The sequence below is a fragment of the Pelobates fuscus genome, chromosome 3 (assembly GCF_036172605.1).
Source record: "Pelobates fuscus isolate aPelFus1 chromosome 3, aPelFus1.pri, whole genome shotgun sequence".
NCBI classification, from domain to species: domain Eukaryota; kingdom Metazoa; phylum Chordata; class Amphibia; order Anura; family Pelobatidae; genus Pelobates; species Pelobates fuscus.
This window is the reverse complement of record NC_086319.1, coordinates 224,020,053-224,037,665: the sequence shown is the minus strand read 5'-3', so window position 1 is coordinate 224,037,665 and position 17,613 is coordinate 224,020,053. Positions and strand designations below refer to the sequence as shown.

General features: G+C 39.4%; 1 protein-coding gene across 1 annotated transcript in view; it reads right to left on the bottom strand.

Moving 5' to 3' along the window:
• Window positions 1-9,917: 9,917 nt before the first annotated feature.
• Window positions 9,918-17,613, bottom strand: part of NAPEPLD (N-acyl phosphatidylethanolamine phospholipase D) — a 30,018-nt gene continuing 22,322 nt past the window's right edge. Inside the window, exon 5 of the mRNA XM_063448146.1 lies at window positions 9,918-12,254. Coding sequence (XP_063304216.1) covers window positions 12,123-12,254 — 132 coding nt within the window. The 3' untranslated portion in view covers window positions 9,918-12,122. The remainder of the gene's footprint in view (window positions 12,255-17,613) is intronic.

Below are 17,613 nucleotides of genomic sequence, written 5' to 3'. Positions count from 1 at the left end.
CGGATATGACCCTTTCTGAGAGCATCCTTAATATATTCCTCCAAACAAAGATTTTCCTGGGGGGACAAGGCATAGATTCCTCCCTTGGGAGGCATAGTCCCTGGTAATAAGTTTATAGTACAGTCATAAGGTCTATGAGGAGGTAACCCTTCTGACTGGACCTTGTTAAATACCTCTTTCAAATCCATATACTGCTGTGGAATTTGTGTGGTCAAAGGAGGGGTAACAGGAACATTGATGGTGCAAATAGGTTGTGGGATTTGCTTAAAGCAAACACCTTTGCATCTCTCACCCCAACTCACAATCTCTCCTTCAATCCAATCCAAACGTGGATTGTGTTTCAGGAGCCAAGGAAAACCGAGTATTATCGGCACTGTAGGTGAAGATATAATTTGAAAGGTCATTTCTTCAGAATGGAGAATACCCACTGAAATAGTGATTGGCAGAGTTTCGTGTGTGATGAAAGGCTGGGTAAGAGGCCTTCCATCAATGGCCTCGACTGCTATAGGTTTCTCTTTATGTCTTAAGGGCATGAGATGTTTTGCAGAGAATTCTTTGTCTAGGAAATTCTCCGCTGCCCCAGAGTCAATCATAGCCTCACACTGAACAGTAGTGTTCTTGAAAGATAAGGTTACTTTGACAAGGAAACGGTTCTTAGTCAATTTAGGGGACATATACATCACACCTAAGGTCGGTCCCCGTACGTGCCTTAGGTGTGCAAGTTTTCCGGCCGAACCGGGCATGACGATCTTAGATGTCCCTTCTTGCCACAATACATACATAACCCCTCGTTACGTCTGTGTTGTCTCTCTGCCTCAGTGAGTTTAGCGCTACCCAATTGCATGGGTTCAGGTTCCGGAAGAGGAGTTTGGCTACTCACCACTGGGTTAGAGAAACGAGGGGCTATGGACAAATTAGAACGTCTGTTACGTTGTTTGTTTTTCTCTCTCTCTCTGAGCCGGTTATCAATGTCTATCATGTATGCAATAAACTCGTTAAGATTAACCGGAAGGTCTCTAGCTGCAGTCTCATCTTGTATACTCTCAGCTAGATCCTCAGAGAAAGCAGCCACCAATCAACCTCAGATGCTAATGTCCTGAACTCTATTGCATAATCGGCTACAGAACGACTGCCTTGCTTGATTCTCATAAGGGCTTTGGCAGCGTTCTTCTCCCTGCCTTTAGGTTCAAACGTAGCCTTAAAGGCCGTAAGAAAAGTATTGTAATCACGGGCTACTGCGTCACCACTTTCCCATAAGGGGTTAGCCCAGGTTAAGGCCTTTCCTGTTAATTGGTTCATCAGATAGCCAATTTTCGATCTATCTGTTGGGAATGAACCTGGGGAGGCCTCAAAGTGGTATTCAATTTGGTTTAAAAAACCTCTGAATTCCTTGGAATCACCTCCATAGCGAGGGGGCGGTGACAAGGTTATGGACGGTGGTTTATGTGGTACGGGAACCACTACAGGTGGCGGAACCACAGGTGGTACCGGAGGAACCTCTAAATAGGCAGTCCTCTGGAGCAAGGTCTGAAATGCCTGGGCAAATTGGTCTAACCTGTGGTCCATATCCTCCACCCTACTCTCACATGCGATCATATGCTTGCATAGTTCTGCAGGATCCATGGCCATGTCGTAATGTCACGACTAGTAATGTGGTCCAGCACGCAGAAACTATGTAAACATATACATAAGTAAGAAAGGAAAAATATTAGGATAGAGCGTAAACCGGACCTTAGAATGGCCGGACTAATACGCTAGAGACAGAGAATGGTCAAAGGGAAAGCCGAGGTCAAGGAAGCCAGAAAATACTCAATACCGATAAAACAAGCCAAGTCAGGGAAACCAGAGATCAGAATAACCAGGGAAACGCCAAGGACCAGGATACCAGGAAATCAGAAACACAGAATCAGCACTTTCAGGAAACCAGGAAACTGAAACCACGACATGGCAAAGTAATGGGGAAAGCTAGGGGTTTAAATACCCCTCTCTAGGCTATGATTGGTCAGAGGGCGACCTCTGACCCCAAAACGTGCGTGTGCGTTGACGTCGTGACGTCACGCACACGTTGGTATAATTCTCGGGGGCGGAGCTAGCAATAGACGCGACCACGCGGTCGGCGCCATCTTGGATTTGGGCGCGATGCCCGGAAGAACTACGTGCGCGGTTCCCGGCTCGCCGACGAGCAGGTAAGCTCGTGTAGTCGGAGCGGTCGTGCCGGTCGGGCACGACCGTGAGGCTCGGCGGGCCGGTGACCGCAACAGATAGAGAGAGTCCTAAATGGTATACAAAAAGTGCAAATATAGGGTAATATTGTATAGCAAATATACTTTATAAGTCTCTAATAAGAGCGCACTCACATGGTTCAGAGCCTATGGGTGATCGGCTCTGATCTTGAAGGCAGACGTGTACTTTGAGGTGACACACACCTATCTTGCGTGGATAATAACCTCAGAAACGAAAAGAATAAGGAAAACAGGGAAGCAGAATCGACCCTGGTGTAGGGACCTTCAATAAATTCGGCAAATGCAATAAAAATACAGATAATTGCTCACCTTCTGATGAGCCTATGACTTGGCTCTCAGTATACACGTGGATATATCGATTCAGGGTGATATTAGCCCTTCTTGTCAGCAGTAAACAGAATTCCTCCGAACCAGCTTGTAGTAAAATTAAAACATTTATTTCAATAAAATATACATACATACAAATGATGCTGGTATAGGGAAATCCACCAAAACGCGTTTCGCTGATTCAATTCAGCTTTCTCAATTGGTAATTCGCTTCCTGCTGTGTGTAGTTTAAATATGTCCCGCATTCCCACTATTGGTGGGTCAAGCCGATTATTAGTCCAATCACACGCCGCTGTTACCCCGCCTGTCGGGTGGTATCGACGGTGCGTAATCTGTCCCCCTTGTGATGTCATCGCGCACCATGCGTCGTGTGGATGACAGCACTTCTGGGACCTCAATCCTGTGTTCTTCCGAATCCGGAACTAGAAAAACTTCCGGCGCTCACGAGTGACGTCTCCTCATCGGCTGATCTTCAATATTGTAGCGGAGAGTCCTATGCCCTCTTGTGAATAGTGGCCATCTTAGTTTCTGGCAAAGTCCGTTTTCCCCATATTGTGGACTTATATACAATAGCTCATATACGAGCATACAGACAAAGTAAGAATATAATAAAATAAAAAATGGGAGACAGAACAATACAAAGTTATAAAAAATTATGATGATACTAATCCATTCTTAATAGTACCTAGAATCAAGTAGCTAATACATATAAAAATAGAGTATATGGATATAATAGTATCGTCCGACGACCTCGTGTTATGAATATCACATAAAATTGTAAAGTATAAAATATAAATTAAACTCAATAATGTAAAATATGTTATAAACATCATTACAGTGGGGGTATTTTCCTAATGCCCACCCACTGTTCGATGTTAACAATTACGCAATATATATATAGCATATACATCGATAAAAATCCAAAAAACTCTAAAAATAATAATATAAATAATTATAAAAAATTATAAAAAATGGCATAACTCGAAGTCGTCATTCAATCCATACGGTTGCATGGTATCTAGATTGAATATCCATTTCATCTCAGCCCTTCCTATAGTCTTAATAGGATCGCCACCCCTCCAGTTTGTATTAACTTTTTGTATACCTAAAAACTCTATATGGCCGGGATCACAGTTATGATGATCTCTAAAGTGGAGGGACACGCTATGCTTATCAAAACCTCTTTTTACATTCCGCACATGTTCCTGTATTCTAGTGTTCAGAGCCCTCGTGGTTCTGCCAACATATATTAAATTGCAGGGACATCTAATCATATAAATAATCTTAGTGGAATGGCATGTAATCAATTCTTTTATTTTGAACTTCCTTGTATCATCTCTCGGATGTTGGAAGTCTCTTATAACACGTTTTTTACTATTTGTGTTTTTACACGCCGTACAGGACCCGCAACCATAAAATCCAGCTGCTTCATTAAAAAATTGTTTCATTTGTAGCTTAGGAGGGATGTGATTGTGAACCAAATTACTCTTTAAACTCGGGATGCCCCTATATGTGATCATGGGTTTTTCTGGTAGTAGGGGGTAGAGGATGGGGTCATCTCTCAGGATTGACCAGTGTCTCCTAATTATTCGTCGCAGCTGTTTATTATCACTATTAAAATCACAAATAAAATTTAAATTAAAATTTTGCATTTCTCTGTTCATGTTTTTCTCTTTATACTGTATTAAATCCAATCTATTAGTCTGTTCCACCTCTATATAAGCTTTATCTAAAAGGGTCTGTTGGTAACCCTTTTGTTTAAAATCATTAATTATTCTGAGTGATTGTTCCTGGAACGTGTTTTCATCCGTACAGTTACGTTTCACCCTTAAAAGTTGTGCCTTGGGGGCGTTGAACAGCCAAGGGGAAAAGTGGCAACTTGTTTCCCCTATATAACTGTTGACATCAACTTTTTTGAAGAAGGTGCAGGTTTTTAACATATTCTTTTCTACATATATTTTGAGGTCAAGAAATTCAACTGAACTCTTACTGTAATTACTGCTCAGCTTGATCCCCCAATCATTATTATTGAGATGTGATAAAAAAAGGTTCAGAGTCTGCTCACTCCCCTTCCAAATGAAAAAAATATCGTCTATGTAACGGCGATAGGTCACGAGGCTCGCACCCCACTCATGGCCTTGGTAAACAAATTCTTGTTCCCATAGTGCCATGAATAAGTTGGCATAGCTGGGCGCGAACCTCGTGCCCATCGCCGTTCCACAGACCTGTAAATAAAACTGCTCACCAAACCAAAAATAATTATGCGTCAGTATCCACCGGATGCCCTCAATAATGAATTCAATCTGTGACTCCAAAAAGTCATGAGATTGTTCCAAAAAATGCCTAGTGGCTTTGCATCCTAAATCGTGGGATATGATCGTATATAGTGAACTTACGTCCGCTGTGACCAGAAAGTAGTCACCATCCCACGATATCGTATGCAAAACCTGAAGGATATTTATCGTATCCTTAAGATAACTTGGGCACGTACTGACTACTGGTTGAAGACATCTATCAATATATTGGGACAACTTCCCTGAAATGGAACCGATGCCCGAGACTATCGGTCTCCCTGGCGGTTTGGTGCTATCTTTATGCAGTTTCGGTAAATAATAAAAAACAGGAATTTTGGGGAATGGCACGTCCAAGAATTTGTATTCCTTCTGATTGAGAACATTCAGCGATCTACCCTTCTCCACTAATTGGTGGTAACTTACTTTAATCTCCCTAGTGGGATCCTTTGTTAATTTTTTGTACGTAAGAGAGTCGCTCAGTAGTCTCTGCGCCTCCCCAATGTAGTCGTTAGTGTCCAATATAACCGTACCCCCGCCTTTATCTGCCGGCTTAATAGTTATAGAGTGATCTTCTCTTAATTCTCTCAGGGCTTGTTTTTCTTTAAAACTTAGATTATATTCATGCCCTTTAGGTTTTTTAATCTTATTTACATCTCTCATAACCAGTTTTTCGAATGTGGACATCTCATTAGAGGCACACCACTTTGGAAAGAATGTAGATCTTTCTTTGAGATCCGTATGTCTTATCCCTGATTCTTGTAAGATTTCTTGATTAGTGGGGATGGGGTTTTTTAAGAAGAATTTTTTAAGACAGAGCTTTCTCTTAAACCTATTTAAATCTAAATAGATGCTAAATCTGTCAATGGGTTTCGTGGGTGCGAATTTAAACCCTTTTCTTAAGATCTCAATTTGGGGTTCAGTTAATTCTCGTTTCGAGAGGTTGAAAATTCCACTCTGTGTGGTTGTCTGTCTCTCTTTTCTTTTTTGTACAAGTATGCCTCCTCTATTTCCCCTTCTTCTATACTTCGTCGTCTCTTCATAAGGGGGGTTCGGTGAGTGGTGGAGCCTTTGTGACGCTCCCTCATCTGTCCGAACCAAAAATCCTCATCGTTTGAAATTGATGTTAGGGGTTGAAACCTATTTGTTGTGTTCTGTCTACTATCCATTGGTTTGGGTCTGTAGACACTCATTTCTCTGTCAGTCTTCCTATTATTAACTTTCATCTCTGGGGATTTGCGTTTATTCAATGGAGATTTTGGGGATTTTCTCCTTACCACTCTCTCCCACTTGTCATCATTCGTTTTTGGTGACTTTGGTCTAGTGGATAGTCTCCTTGGGGATCTATCAGTCAGTTGTTTGTGGTGATTAATATATGGCCGGGATTGCTTAGATAATTCCCTACCCCTTGCATTGGGATTATAATGGGTTTGTGACCTATTTCTACCTCTCCAGTCGCCTTGGTTAAATCTTTCATAGTTCCTAGATCTATCATGATTCTTGGAGTATGTCCTCACCTGATCTTTTGCATAGTCCTCCTTATCCCTCAAATATTTCCTTCTTTTAATTTCTACCACGTTTTTTTCTACTCGTTCCAAATTAACTTGGATTTCATTAATCGTGGTCGAATATTGTTCCGGTGTCATATGTTCCACTAGAAAACTCCTTAGTTCAGCAATTTCTATGTCTAGTTTTTGTAATGTATCAGTCCGCCTTTTTATAATTAAACTCATCATTCCGAATGAGAAGCTTTCTAGTAAATCTGTCCATTCTTGAATAAAATCACTCTCTTCCTGATCAAAAGAGGGACTTTTCATAAATCTTAAGCCTCTTGGGGTTATTTGTTCCCTCGTGTACTTCTCTAGTGTGGCAATCTCCCACTTAATTTTAATCTCTCTTCCTAACGTTTTTTCCAACTTAAAGCAGGAATTACGTATTTTTGTTTTTACTTCAAATTCATTAGTACCCCTTGATGTTGTGGGATTATCAAATAAACTGTCAATATCTTGTCCATATCTAGACCTTTTATCAAATACAGACATGATGTACTTTAGCAGCTCTCACAGACTTAAAGGGAAATAGTGAATATACAAATAGAAAAGATATGTATATCTGTGAAATAGGCGCTTTATATGATATAGAAACAGATGTAGTCAGATAGCAGCTACCACCAAAATAGGATCCCTTTATCCTAATATAAAATAACAACCAACAGAACAAACACCAATCCCTCACACAGTGGTGAACTGGTGCTCAGAGGTGGAGCGCTTAAATCATACACTTACCCCTCGGGGTTGAGGAGAGGTGTGCAATAATGATAGAGTCCTAAATGGTATACAAAAAGTGCAAATATAGGGTAATATTGTATAGCAAATATACTTTATAAGTCTCTAATAAGAGCGCACTCACATGGTTCAGAGCCTATGGGTGATCGGCTCTGATCTTGAAGGCAGACGTGTACTTTGAGGTGACACACACCTATCTTGCGTGGATAATAACCTCAGAAACGAAAAGAATAAGGAAAACAGGGAAGCAGAATCGACCCTGGTGTAGGGACCTTCAATAAATTCGGCAAATGCAATAAAAATACAGATAATTGCTCACCTTCTGATGAGCCTATGACTTGGCTCTCAGTATACACGTGGATATATCGATTCAGGGTGATATTAGCCCTTCTTGTCAGCAGTAAACAGAATTCCTCCGAACCAGCTTGTAGTAAAATTAAAACATTTATTTCAATAAAATATACATACATACAAATGATGCTGGTATAGGGAAATCCACCAAAACGCGTTTCGCTGATTCAATTCAGCTTTCTCAATTGGTAATTCGCTTCCTGCTGTGTGTAGTTTAAATATGTCCCGCATTCCCACTATTGGTGGGTCAAGCCGATTATTGGTCCAATCACACGCCGCTGTTACCCCGCCTGTCGGGTGGTATCGACGGTGCGTAATCTGTCCCCCTTGTGATGTCATCGCGCACCATGCGTCGTGTGGATGACAGCACTTCTGGGACCTCAATCCTGTGTTCTTCCGAATCCGGAACTAGAAAAACTTCCGGCGCTCACGAGTGACGTCTCCTCATCGGCTGATCTTCAATATTGTAGCGGAGAACCATGTGAGTGCGCTCTTATTAGAGACTTATAAAGTATATTTGCTATACAATATTACCCTATATTTGCACTTTTTGTATACCATTTAGGACTCTATCATTATTGCACACCTCTCCTCAACCCCGAGGGGTAAGTGTATGATTTAAGCGCTCCACCTCTGAGCACCAGTTCACCACTGTGTGAGGGATTGGTGTTTGTTCTGTTGGTTCTCATATATTAAAATTACACACAGTTTAACCCCTTAAGGACACATGACGTGTCTGACACGTCATGATTCCCTTTTATTCCAGAAGTTTGGTCCTTAAGGGGTTAATGTGCGCCCCTTCCATAATCCCGTACACAAATATATATATATTGGGCATATGGTCGTTGCTGCCGCCCAGAAGTGATGTGAGTGAGCGCAGGACTTATCTTTTTGTATTTGTACTCACTAAAATATCTGCCAGTCAGGAGTTAAATCAGTTTTGTTTCTGTTCATGCAGCTCTAGCTACACCTCCCCTAATACAGTCTGCATGAAATTGAGCTTTAATCATACACAGCAGGCTCTTGCAAGGTCTAGCAGGCTATTAACAGTAAAGGGGATACAAATTTCTCAATTACACAGAATATGCAATAAAGGAAGTGTAGACCTTATATTTCACTTTACAGGAAGTGTTTAGGGAGTTTGGGTATATTACATGCAGGGAGGTGTGACTAGGGCTGAATGAACAAAACTATTTAACTCATAAATAACAGAAAATTAAGCAGTGAGACTGTGTGAGCATGATCTATACATCAAAATTTACTTTAATGACTCCCTGTGCATCTGATGATCAAATAACACATGACTGCTTTGTAACTGTAGATTCCAAAATGAGTCACAAGGCTTCTACTATGATGCCACCAGTGGTCTTTGTAGCAGTTATGACCAGACCCAGGTCATAAATGACATGATAGGATGAAACACATGACTGGGCAGTTAATGTAAATAGTTACATTATTTAGGAAGGATAGGAAAAAATAGGAAAGGTGGGAGGACTGTGTTTGTATGTCAACCATGAGTTATAAAGTCAAATATTAAGCAAGTGAAATGTGACAAGTTCTTGGGGCAAAAAAAGGGAAATCAAATATTGTTTGGGTTATGTTATAAATCACCTAATGTGAATATTAATGAGGAAGAACAGCTGTTAGAGCAAATTGGGAAAGCAGCACATCTGGCCAGGTAACACGTTAATTATTGGAGATTTTAGTTTCCCGTACATTGAGCTAGAGGGACTAGTTGTTCACTAGAGCAATCGAGTTTTTGAACCAATTAAATTAAACCTTTATGTCACAATTGATAGAAGCACCAAATAGAAAGGATGCTTGGATATGGTTATAAAAAAAAACAATGCGGATATTTTGTCAAACATTCAAGTAAAGGAGCATGGTAGAGGAAATGGGCATCACAATATGGTACCTTTTGAAATAAACTTAAAAATGCAAAAAAACTAATTTATCAATCTAAGTCAAATAAGATAAGGGCTGCTTTCCAACTCATTGATTGGCATAAACTCTTTAGTGAAGTTGAGTCTTCAAACAAATCATCGCAATGTACACATTTTCGTATATACTATTAGGTAACAAATATAAAAGTCTGTGTGGCTTATTAAGGTAATATAAGAAAAGGACATTTAAAGGAAGCTTTTCAGGAGTGAATTATAAATGAAGACATCTCTCCTCCCCCTCCCCCCCCATATTTGCGTTAATTTTTGTATAGCACATTATTATTAATAATTATGCCTTTTTGCACCGCACTGTTTTCTTACTTCACTTTTCATTTTGGTGTCCAACTTGTGGCGGAATGTGCACAAACTGTACACACATTATACTTAGTTGACAGTACAGAACAAAAAAGAAATACATTTTTCATGCTCTTTTCAAAACACTTTATTAAAATGGAAAATTGGAACAGATTTAAAAAAAAAAAAAGGACACTCTTTAGAACACTTTGCTAAATGTTCATTTGTATGTAGTAGACAAACTTGTAAGTATTGTATTACAGGCTTGCATTTGTAAACTCGAGGAAAATTTAATTTTCACCTATTTTTACTTCTTTCATTGCATTAGGAAACATACAATTGTACCTTGATTTTGTTGCCTGTATGCTCATGCCTGCCTTGATTTTACACCATAGAAATGAATGAGAGCATTAGAATATTCACAACAAAGCCTCAACCGTCTCCCACAGTAATTTTATGAAGCTCTGGCTAGGTGCATTTGTGATTTCATACACACGCATTTGTGTAATCCTGCAATTAGGAAATCTAAGATTTGCCAAGATATCAACATGGCTTCATGATTGAAAAGGCACTGTCATTGTAGGTTTTTAAATTAATCAAGTTGTTTACCCCTTGATTTTAGTTATTTTAGTTATTTAAATTCACTTTAGTTATACATAAGAAAATGTACTTTTTCACATGGGGAGTGTGATCTTTGGCAACAGGTGCAGTTTAAAGGGAGACTCCAATGACCATAAGCACTTTAGCTTGCTGTAATGCTTTGTGTGAACAATGTTTCCTCTTTTTTTTCCATTTTAAAAAAGTGCAGATTTTAATAGATATTGGCAATTTTATAAACTAAACTTATAACAGCCCCCTGGCTGTCAAATAGGCAGCCAGTCCTGGTACTTCCTGGTCTGGTTAGCTTGGTGGAGCTTAACTCAAGATGCAGCAATTGCTTAGAGCACCTGCCTTGCAAAGACTTCTCATTGAGCTGCATTGGAAAGTCTGTGATTGGACAGACCCAGAAAGTATGGGCTTGGAAAGAAGGCAATGGTTTGCAAAGACAGCAGCTTTTGCAAGTTGTTTTTAGATATACCCCCATTGAAAAAATAAATAAATATATAATTAAATGCATGCATGTTTTCATTTAGGGTATATCTAGTAAACAATGTTTTTTTTATTCAGGCAGTGTAGTGTTTCTTTAAGCAAACGTATTCCAGTTGCTAAGCTAGTTTACCCACAAGACATCAGTAAAAAGAATCCCACAGAAGGGCAAACTACACACATTATGGATAGAGGACAAAAAAAAAGTGGTGATATCTTTATACACAAAACATGACAGTGCCCTTTCATTCAAGATCCAATTTATATCTGTTGGGAAACTATACATCAAACTGGATATTTAATGTATATTACACATTTTTTATATTTTATTAATTATGTAATGTAATATATACTTTGATAACAATGTGATCATGTATCCCTCGGTGTGTCTTTATCTGCAATTAGTAAAATGTTCTCTTCTTCCATTTCAGAACGTTTATTAAAAATAAAAAAGCAGATAAGATAACTTTAGCCACTCTTCAAATGCATAATTACTCTCAAACTTTTCTATATCTCAAGAATTTAAAATCAATACATAAAATTAATCTCACATATTTATTCACTAGACATGGAATTAAGAACTGACAATTTAATTACAGACACTTGGTCAAAATAGCAAAATTGACAAATCTGTCAAATATTACTACCCTGGCTTAATATTGGCAATTCTCTGGTGAATTCTGGCGAACAAAACAGTCAGAAAAAAAAAAAAAAAAAACTGTGAACACACACTTTTTTTCCCCAGTTCAAGTCTCCACAATACCGGATTTACTAAATAAACTTTGCATCTCTTTGTCATTCTATAAAACTCACAATCCTACCTGTTTGCATTTTATGTGAATAATAAAACATATTTAGGGTTATTAACAAAAATGAAAACTGTCGGGAGTTTGAGAATGAATTCAATTTTGCTATTTTGGCCTTAAATTTACTTTGAATTCCTGACAGTGTATATACATAAGTTAGTCAGCATGGCAAATGTAAAATGTGCTGAGGATATGCAAACCAACAGCGTGGCAGGTGAGTTTGACAGCAGTCTTCTAAAAAAGGCACACTTTGTTTTAAGAGGTGTTTTGTTATCACCTACTTAGCAAGCAAGGTGAATAAAGTGATGTGTTTTACAACACACACATTCTGGAAGACTTTTACCTTAATAATACAATTTTACAAAACAAGTTGAAAATGTTCATTTCAAGTAAATACACTTAATTAATTTTTCCCTTTTTTTTTCCAAATAAATGTGAAGTAGTTGCAAATCTTTTCTCTCAACATCCCAAACCCTATATTCATTATCAAACACTGTCAGTCACATTTATCACTGTCCTCTATATTAAACTCTTTGGATTCTCCATGATTTAGAACAAAGAAATCATCTGGGTTCAGTCCATACTGGTGGAGAGCTTCGCTCAGCTTAACTGGAGGATCCAAGTAGAACTATAAAAAAAAAAAACATAAGACAAATCATTAGAATACCAGCCAGGCAGCTTTTCTTCCAGTTAGCCCTGCTGCGCACAAGTAGATCACCACGTTGCCACTTTATGTATCTGTGATGCCAAGATCTTCTAGTCCGCAACAGGCATGGCCAGGCCTCACTGCCAATGGTATTTGGGGCCAAGCCACAGTTTTATAGTCTGCATGCGCCAGACTTCCCCAAACCCATAGGACCATCTCTATCATGCATGCCACAATTCAACACCGCATCTTGTTAAAGCAATTATCTAAACATGTGTATATGCTTCTAAACATCATATACACAGCATGCACCTACCCTCAAAAAAGGATCCCCCCCACACCACCACGCTTTTTTTTTACTCTATATATTTCCACATCAATCCAATATTGGCTAATAGGACAGAAAATAGAACAAAGATTATAAAAAAAAATGATACTTACAGACAGTCACCAGGACTTTTCTAGTCCTCATGGATGCTGGACAGTTACCTATTATCTATCTACCTACCTAACGCAGGTTCACATATCTACATTAATTTTCCCTGGGAGAGTTTACCCACTCTCTTCCAGGAAAAACCTATAAGGAATGGACCCTGGTGATATGGTTAATAGGGCACATAAAAAGGAACCTTTGCATTAAAACTAAAGACAAAAAATAAATAAATATTTTCTATACCAGAGGGGTGAGTTTTTTGGCATTTGATATTTAACGAGGAAGGGTCATGGATACCTTTAGTTCATGTCTTTGTTTCCTTAGTCCACATATTCAATGTTGTAAAATGTACACATGCTCGGGAACAGAGAGACACTGTCATCTCCTCCCCTAGGTACTGCCCAGCAGACACATCTTACAATAACACACATGATCAGTGCCAGGCCCGTGTAATTAAATAACAGGGTGTAATTAAAAGGACACGCCAGTTTTGACAGTATGCTCAGACAGGTAATATATCATTTCTTTAATGCCACATGTCTCCCCACTTGCCTGACTAAGATACCATTTCTCTCTCTCCTTTTACCAAGTGTGATGCCAGGTTTGTTTCTTCATGTATCATTATCTTTCTTTTTTTTGCAATAATAAAAATGCAGCATATCCTGACTTTTAATATTTACTTCTTATTATCATGCCTCATCTTATGTGTCTACATTTAAGCATGTACTTAACTCTGCACTTCAAACATAAAGAAAAGGACACTACAGACTCCTGAAGCACTTTAGCTTGCTGGAATGCTTTATGTGTGAAGACTGTGTCCTGTTTTTTCCATGTTGCAAAAAAGTGCAGATTTGATAGAAATTTACATTTTTAAATTAACCTGGTTACAACCCCCTTGGCTTTCAACCAGACAACAGGTCCTGTTACTTCCTTATTTGGTTAGCTCAATTGAGCCAACTCAAGTGGCAGGCAATTACGCAGAACACCCCGCAAAGATGTCTCAATGAGCTGTACTGCGAAGTCTGTAATTGAACAGCCACAGAAGGTTTGGGTGGGGCTAGACGGGGAGGGTTTGGCAAAGGCTACAGACAAGAGAACTTGCAGGATTTTGTAAGCAATTTTTAGATATACACCCAATTAAAAAAAAAAATACATGGGAGGGGGGCATTAAAGATCACCATAGTGCTATGAAAACAACTACCGTATATACTCGAGTATAAGCCGAGTTTTTCAGCACATTTTTTGTGCTGAAAAACCCCAACTCGGCTTATACTCGAGTCAATAGTCTGTATTATGGCAATTTGCATTGCCATAATACAGACTGGGGCTGTGGGGGCTGTGAGAGAGCGTTACTTACCTCTCCTGCAGCTCCTGTCAGCTCCCTTCTCCTCCGCGCCGGTCCGTTCAGCACCTCGGTCAGCTCCCAGTGTAAGTCTCGCGAGAGCCGCGGTTCTCGCGAGACTTACACTGGGAGCTGACAGAAGAGCTGACCGGACGGCGCGGAGGAGGAGAGAGCTGACAGGAGCTGCAGGACAGGTAAGTTACAGCTCTGCCAGCCCCCCTCTCCCCCCACTGAACTACCAATGCTGGACCACCAGGGAAGGAGAGCCCCCCTCCCTGCCATGGATCAAGCAGGGAGGGGGGACGAAAAAAATAAAATAAATTAATAATAATAATACAATATTAAAAATAATAATAAAAAAAAAAATAATATAAAAAAAATTAAAATAATAATTACTATACGATAAATAATATTATAACAAAACATGATCAAAATAATAATAAAATAACAATCAAAATGCCCACCCCCCACCAACACATACACAAACACACTCTGCATCACACACACTCACACTGCATTCATATACACACACTGCACTCATACACACACTGCATTCATACACACTGCACTCATACACACACTGCACTCATACACACACTGCACTCATACACACACTGCACTCATACACACACACTGCACTCATACACACACACACTGCACTCACGCACACACACTGCATTCACGCACACACACTGCATTCACGCACACACACTGCATTCACGCACACACTGCATTCACGCACACACTGCATTCACGCACACACTGCATTCACGCACACACTGCATTCACGCACACACACTGCACTCATGCACACACACTGCATTCATTATATACACACACTGTAAATAAATATTCAATTAATATAATTTTTTTTAGGATCTAATTTTATTTAGAAATTTACCAGTAGCTGCTGCATTTCCCGCCCTAGTCTTATACTCGAGTCAATAAGTTTTCCCAGTTTTTTGGGGTAAAATTAGGGGCCTCGGCTTATATTCGGGTCGGCTTATACTCGAGTATATACGGTATGTTAAAGGAGATTTACTTTTTGGAAACCCAACTTGAAGAAACAACAAATATTGTCTGTTTTTTTGTAACACATTCTTTGGGTCCCTCCTGACTTTTTTTCCATTCAGCAACAATACCACCACGCATGTGAATTTAACAGATCTCACACATGGAGAAGTGGTCAGATGAGAGGCACCAAAAGAAAATCTGGATTCTTTAAATGAATTTCTAAAGGTACTCCAGACAAGGATCTCAAGATGGGGGTCTGTCTTCATCACTTTTAAGATACCAAGATTTAGATCAACCAGACCATGATATCCTCAATTTATCATACTGACTAGAATACCTTCATGGTCCACAATTCAACAGTTGCTTTATCTTTCGCCCTCCGACCAATACTCTAAAATGAAATGGCCTTGATAGTGGCGTTGAGGAGGGCGATTTCAGAAGCCTGTAAAACCAAATACCCCAAAAGGCATCAAAGCCCATTCATCTAGGGTTCTCCCATCAACTTGGCACCTGCAGTGAACATTACAGTAGAAAATATTTCTAGAGCTGTAACCCGGCCGTCAACACATTTATGAAACATTGCATCCTTGATGTCCGTGCCTCCCAGGCTTCACCTTTAAAACAAAAAGCATTAAGGGCTGTGTTTATAATTATATTTTTTCACTGCACTGGTATAGGAGTGTGCCTTTGTGATATTTTTTTACTAGATTGGTGACCAAAAGGTAGGTAGTTTGGTTTTATAATTTTTGTTCTATTTCCAGTCAGGAATGGAGGAGCTGCCCATTATAGTTATGCTGCCGTGGATCTGATAAGGGAATCTTTTAAGCAAACAAAGAAGTTTGAATGACTATCTGTTCCTGTCCAAATTAGAGATGTTTAAATTGCGTATACGCAGAAGTAAATTCACACTGACACACGGAGTTCAGGTTAAAAGCACTTCAGGAAATGTATTAGCATCTGAACAAAGCAGGCTTGCAAGTCCTTTTAAAGATAAAATTACATCATTGTAAAATCAAGATAAAAAGTGAGGAAACATTGTCAATTGGTAAGAGAAGAAGTGGTTAGTTAAATGCCCTACCTGTTGGGTGTTACGTCTTACATCATAACTGACGTCATAAAGTTCTCCTCCAGATTTCAGCGCCATCTTGCTAGCACGAGGAGTTCTTTCGATGGGAGGGGGCATTTTGGCAGCTATCCATAAAGAGTAGCTGGTACCTTTAGTCTTTCAAGGTTAGTATCCTCAGTATTCTCAAGGCCTCTTTGGCAATTATACACTCTATCAATACTATCTGCTACAGTGTGTTCATTGAATCAGAAGATTCTAGCATTTTCTGCTGACATGCTGTTTCTATGAACAAAGGAATCTTGTAAAGTTTAAACTACGAGGCATGAGAGCTGAATATGAGAATATAGTATTAAAAGGGGCCCAGTAAGGATTATATAGTTTATAAGGGGCCTAATACTGGATGTAAGTTATAAGGGGTTAATAATTCTACAACAGATCTACCCAGGAATAGAAAATCATTCTAAGTATAAATATATTTTCCTTAATACAAAAGCCAACACAACCGAATATAAATGTTGAAAGAGACACATGTCTATTTGAAAATACACTCTACGTGGAGGTGGAATTTCAAAACATAAATTGCAGTACTTAAAGGACCACTATAGGCACCCAGACCACTTCAGCTCAATGAAGTGGTCTGGGTGCCAGGTCCATCTAGGGTTAACCCTGCAGCTGTAAACATAGCAGTTACATTAGGGTTAATCCAGCCTCTAGAGCCTGGCGGGAGGCGGGGCCATGAGAGTGGAAGGGACCCATTAACACTATAGTGCCAGGAAAACGAGTTTGTTTTCCTGGCACTATAATGGTCCTTTAAAGTGGGTGTAATATAAGCATGCCAAACTCAAATGCTAATACTGGCCAAATAACCAAGGTTTAAGTTTATGTGGGCCGCAAAAAAAAAAAAAAAACTTCAGTTTTCATAGAGACATATGTTTATTTCAAACAGTACAGTATTTAAAAAAAAAAAATTAAAAAAGAATTCCTAACTGACACTGGACATCCTGATGCTTATAAGGCTTCAAAGTAAACAAAAGAGCAAATTTATTGTAAGGAGATGTGCATTTGCATATAACCAATGTTTCAGTTCAACTACCTTGACATATTAAGAAATGTTTGGTAATGGGACTGAAATGGTGAATGTATGCTGTTGCCCAGCTGTAAAAAACAAATGACGTTATCTTGTTGATTTTAAAGCCTATAAGTGTGTTCTTCACTTTGGCCGAGATCAAACATGATGATCTTAGCCAATCCAATGCTTTCCCATAGGAAAGCAATAGGAGGCTTTTGTGGATGTGTGGGAAAAAAGCTGCAAGGCCAATCAGCATCTCCACGGGGAGCCTTCAGCACCTCCATGCAGACCCAATCTAATACACTGCCCTCAAATCAAATACATTGCACCCAAATTCAATATACTGCACCCCCCTCTCTCCACTCTAATTGAATACCCTGCCCCCCCTCACTCCACCAATCTAACACACTGCCCCCC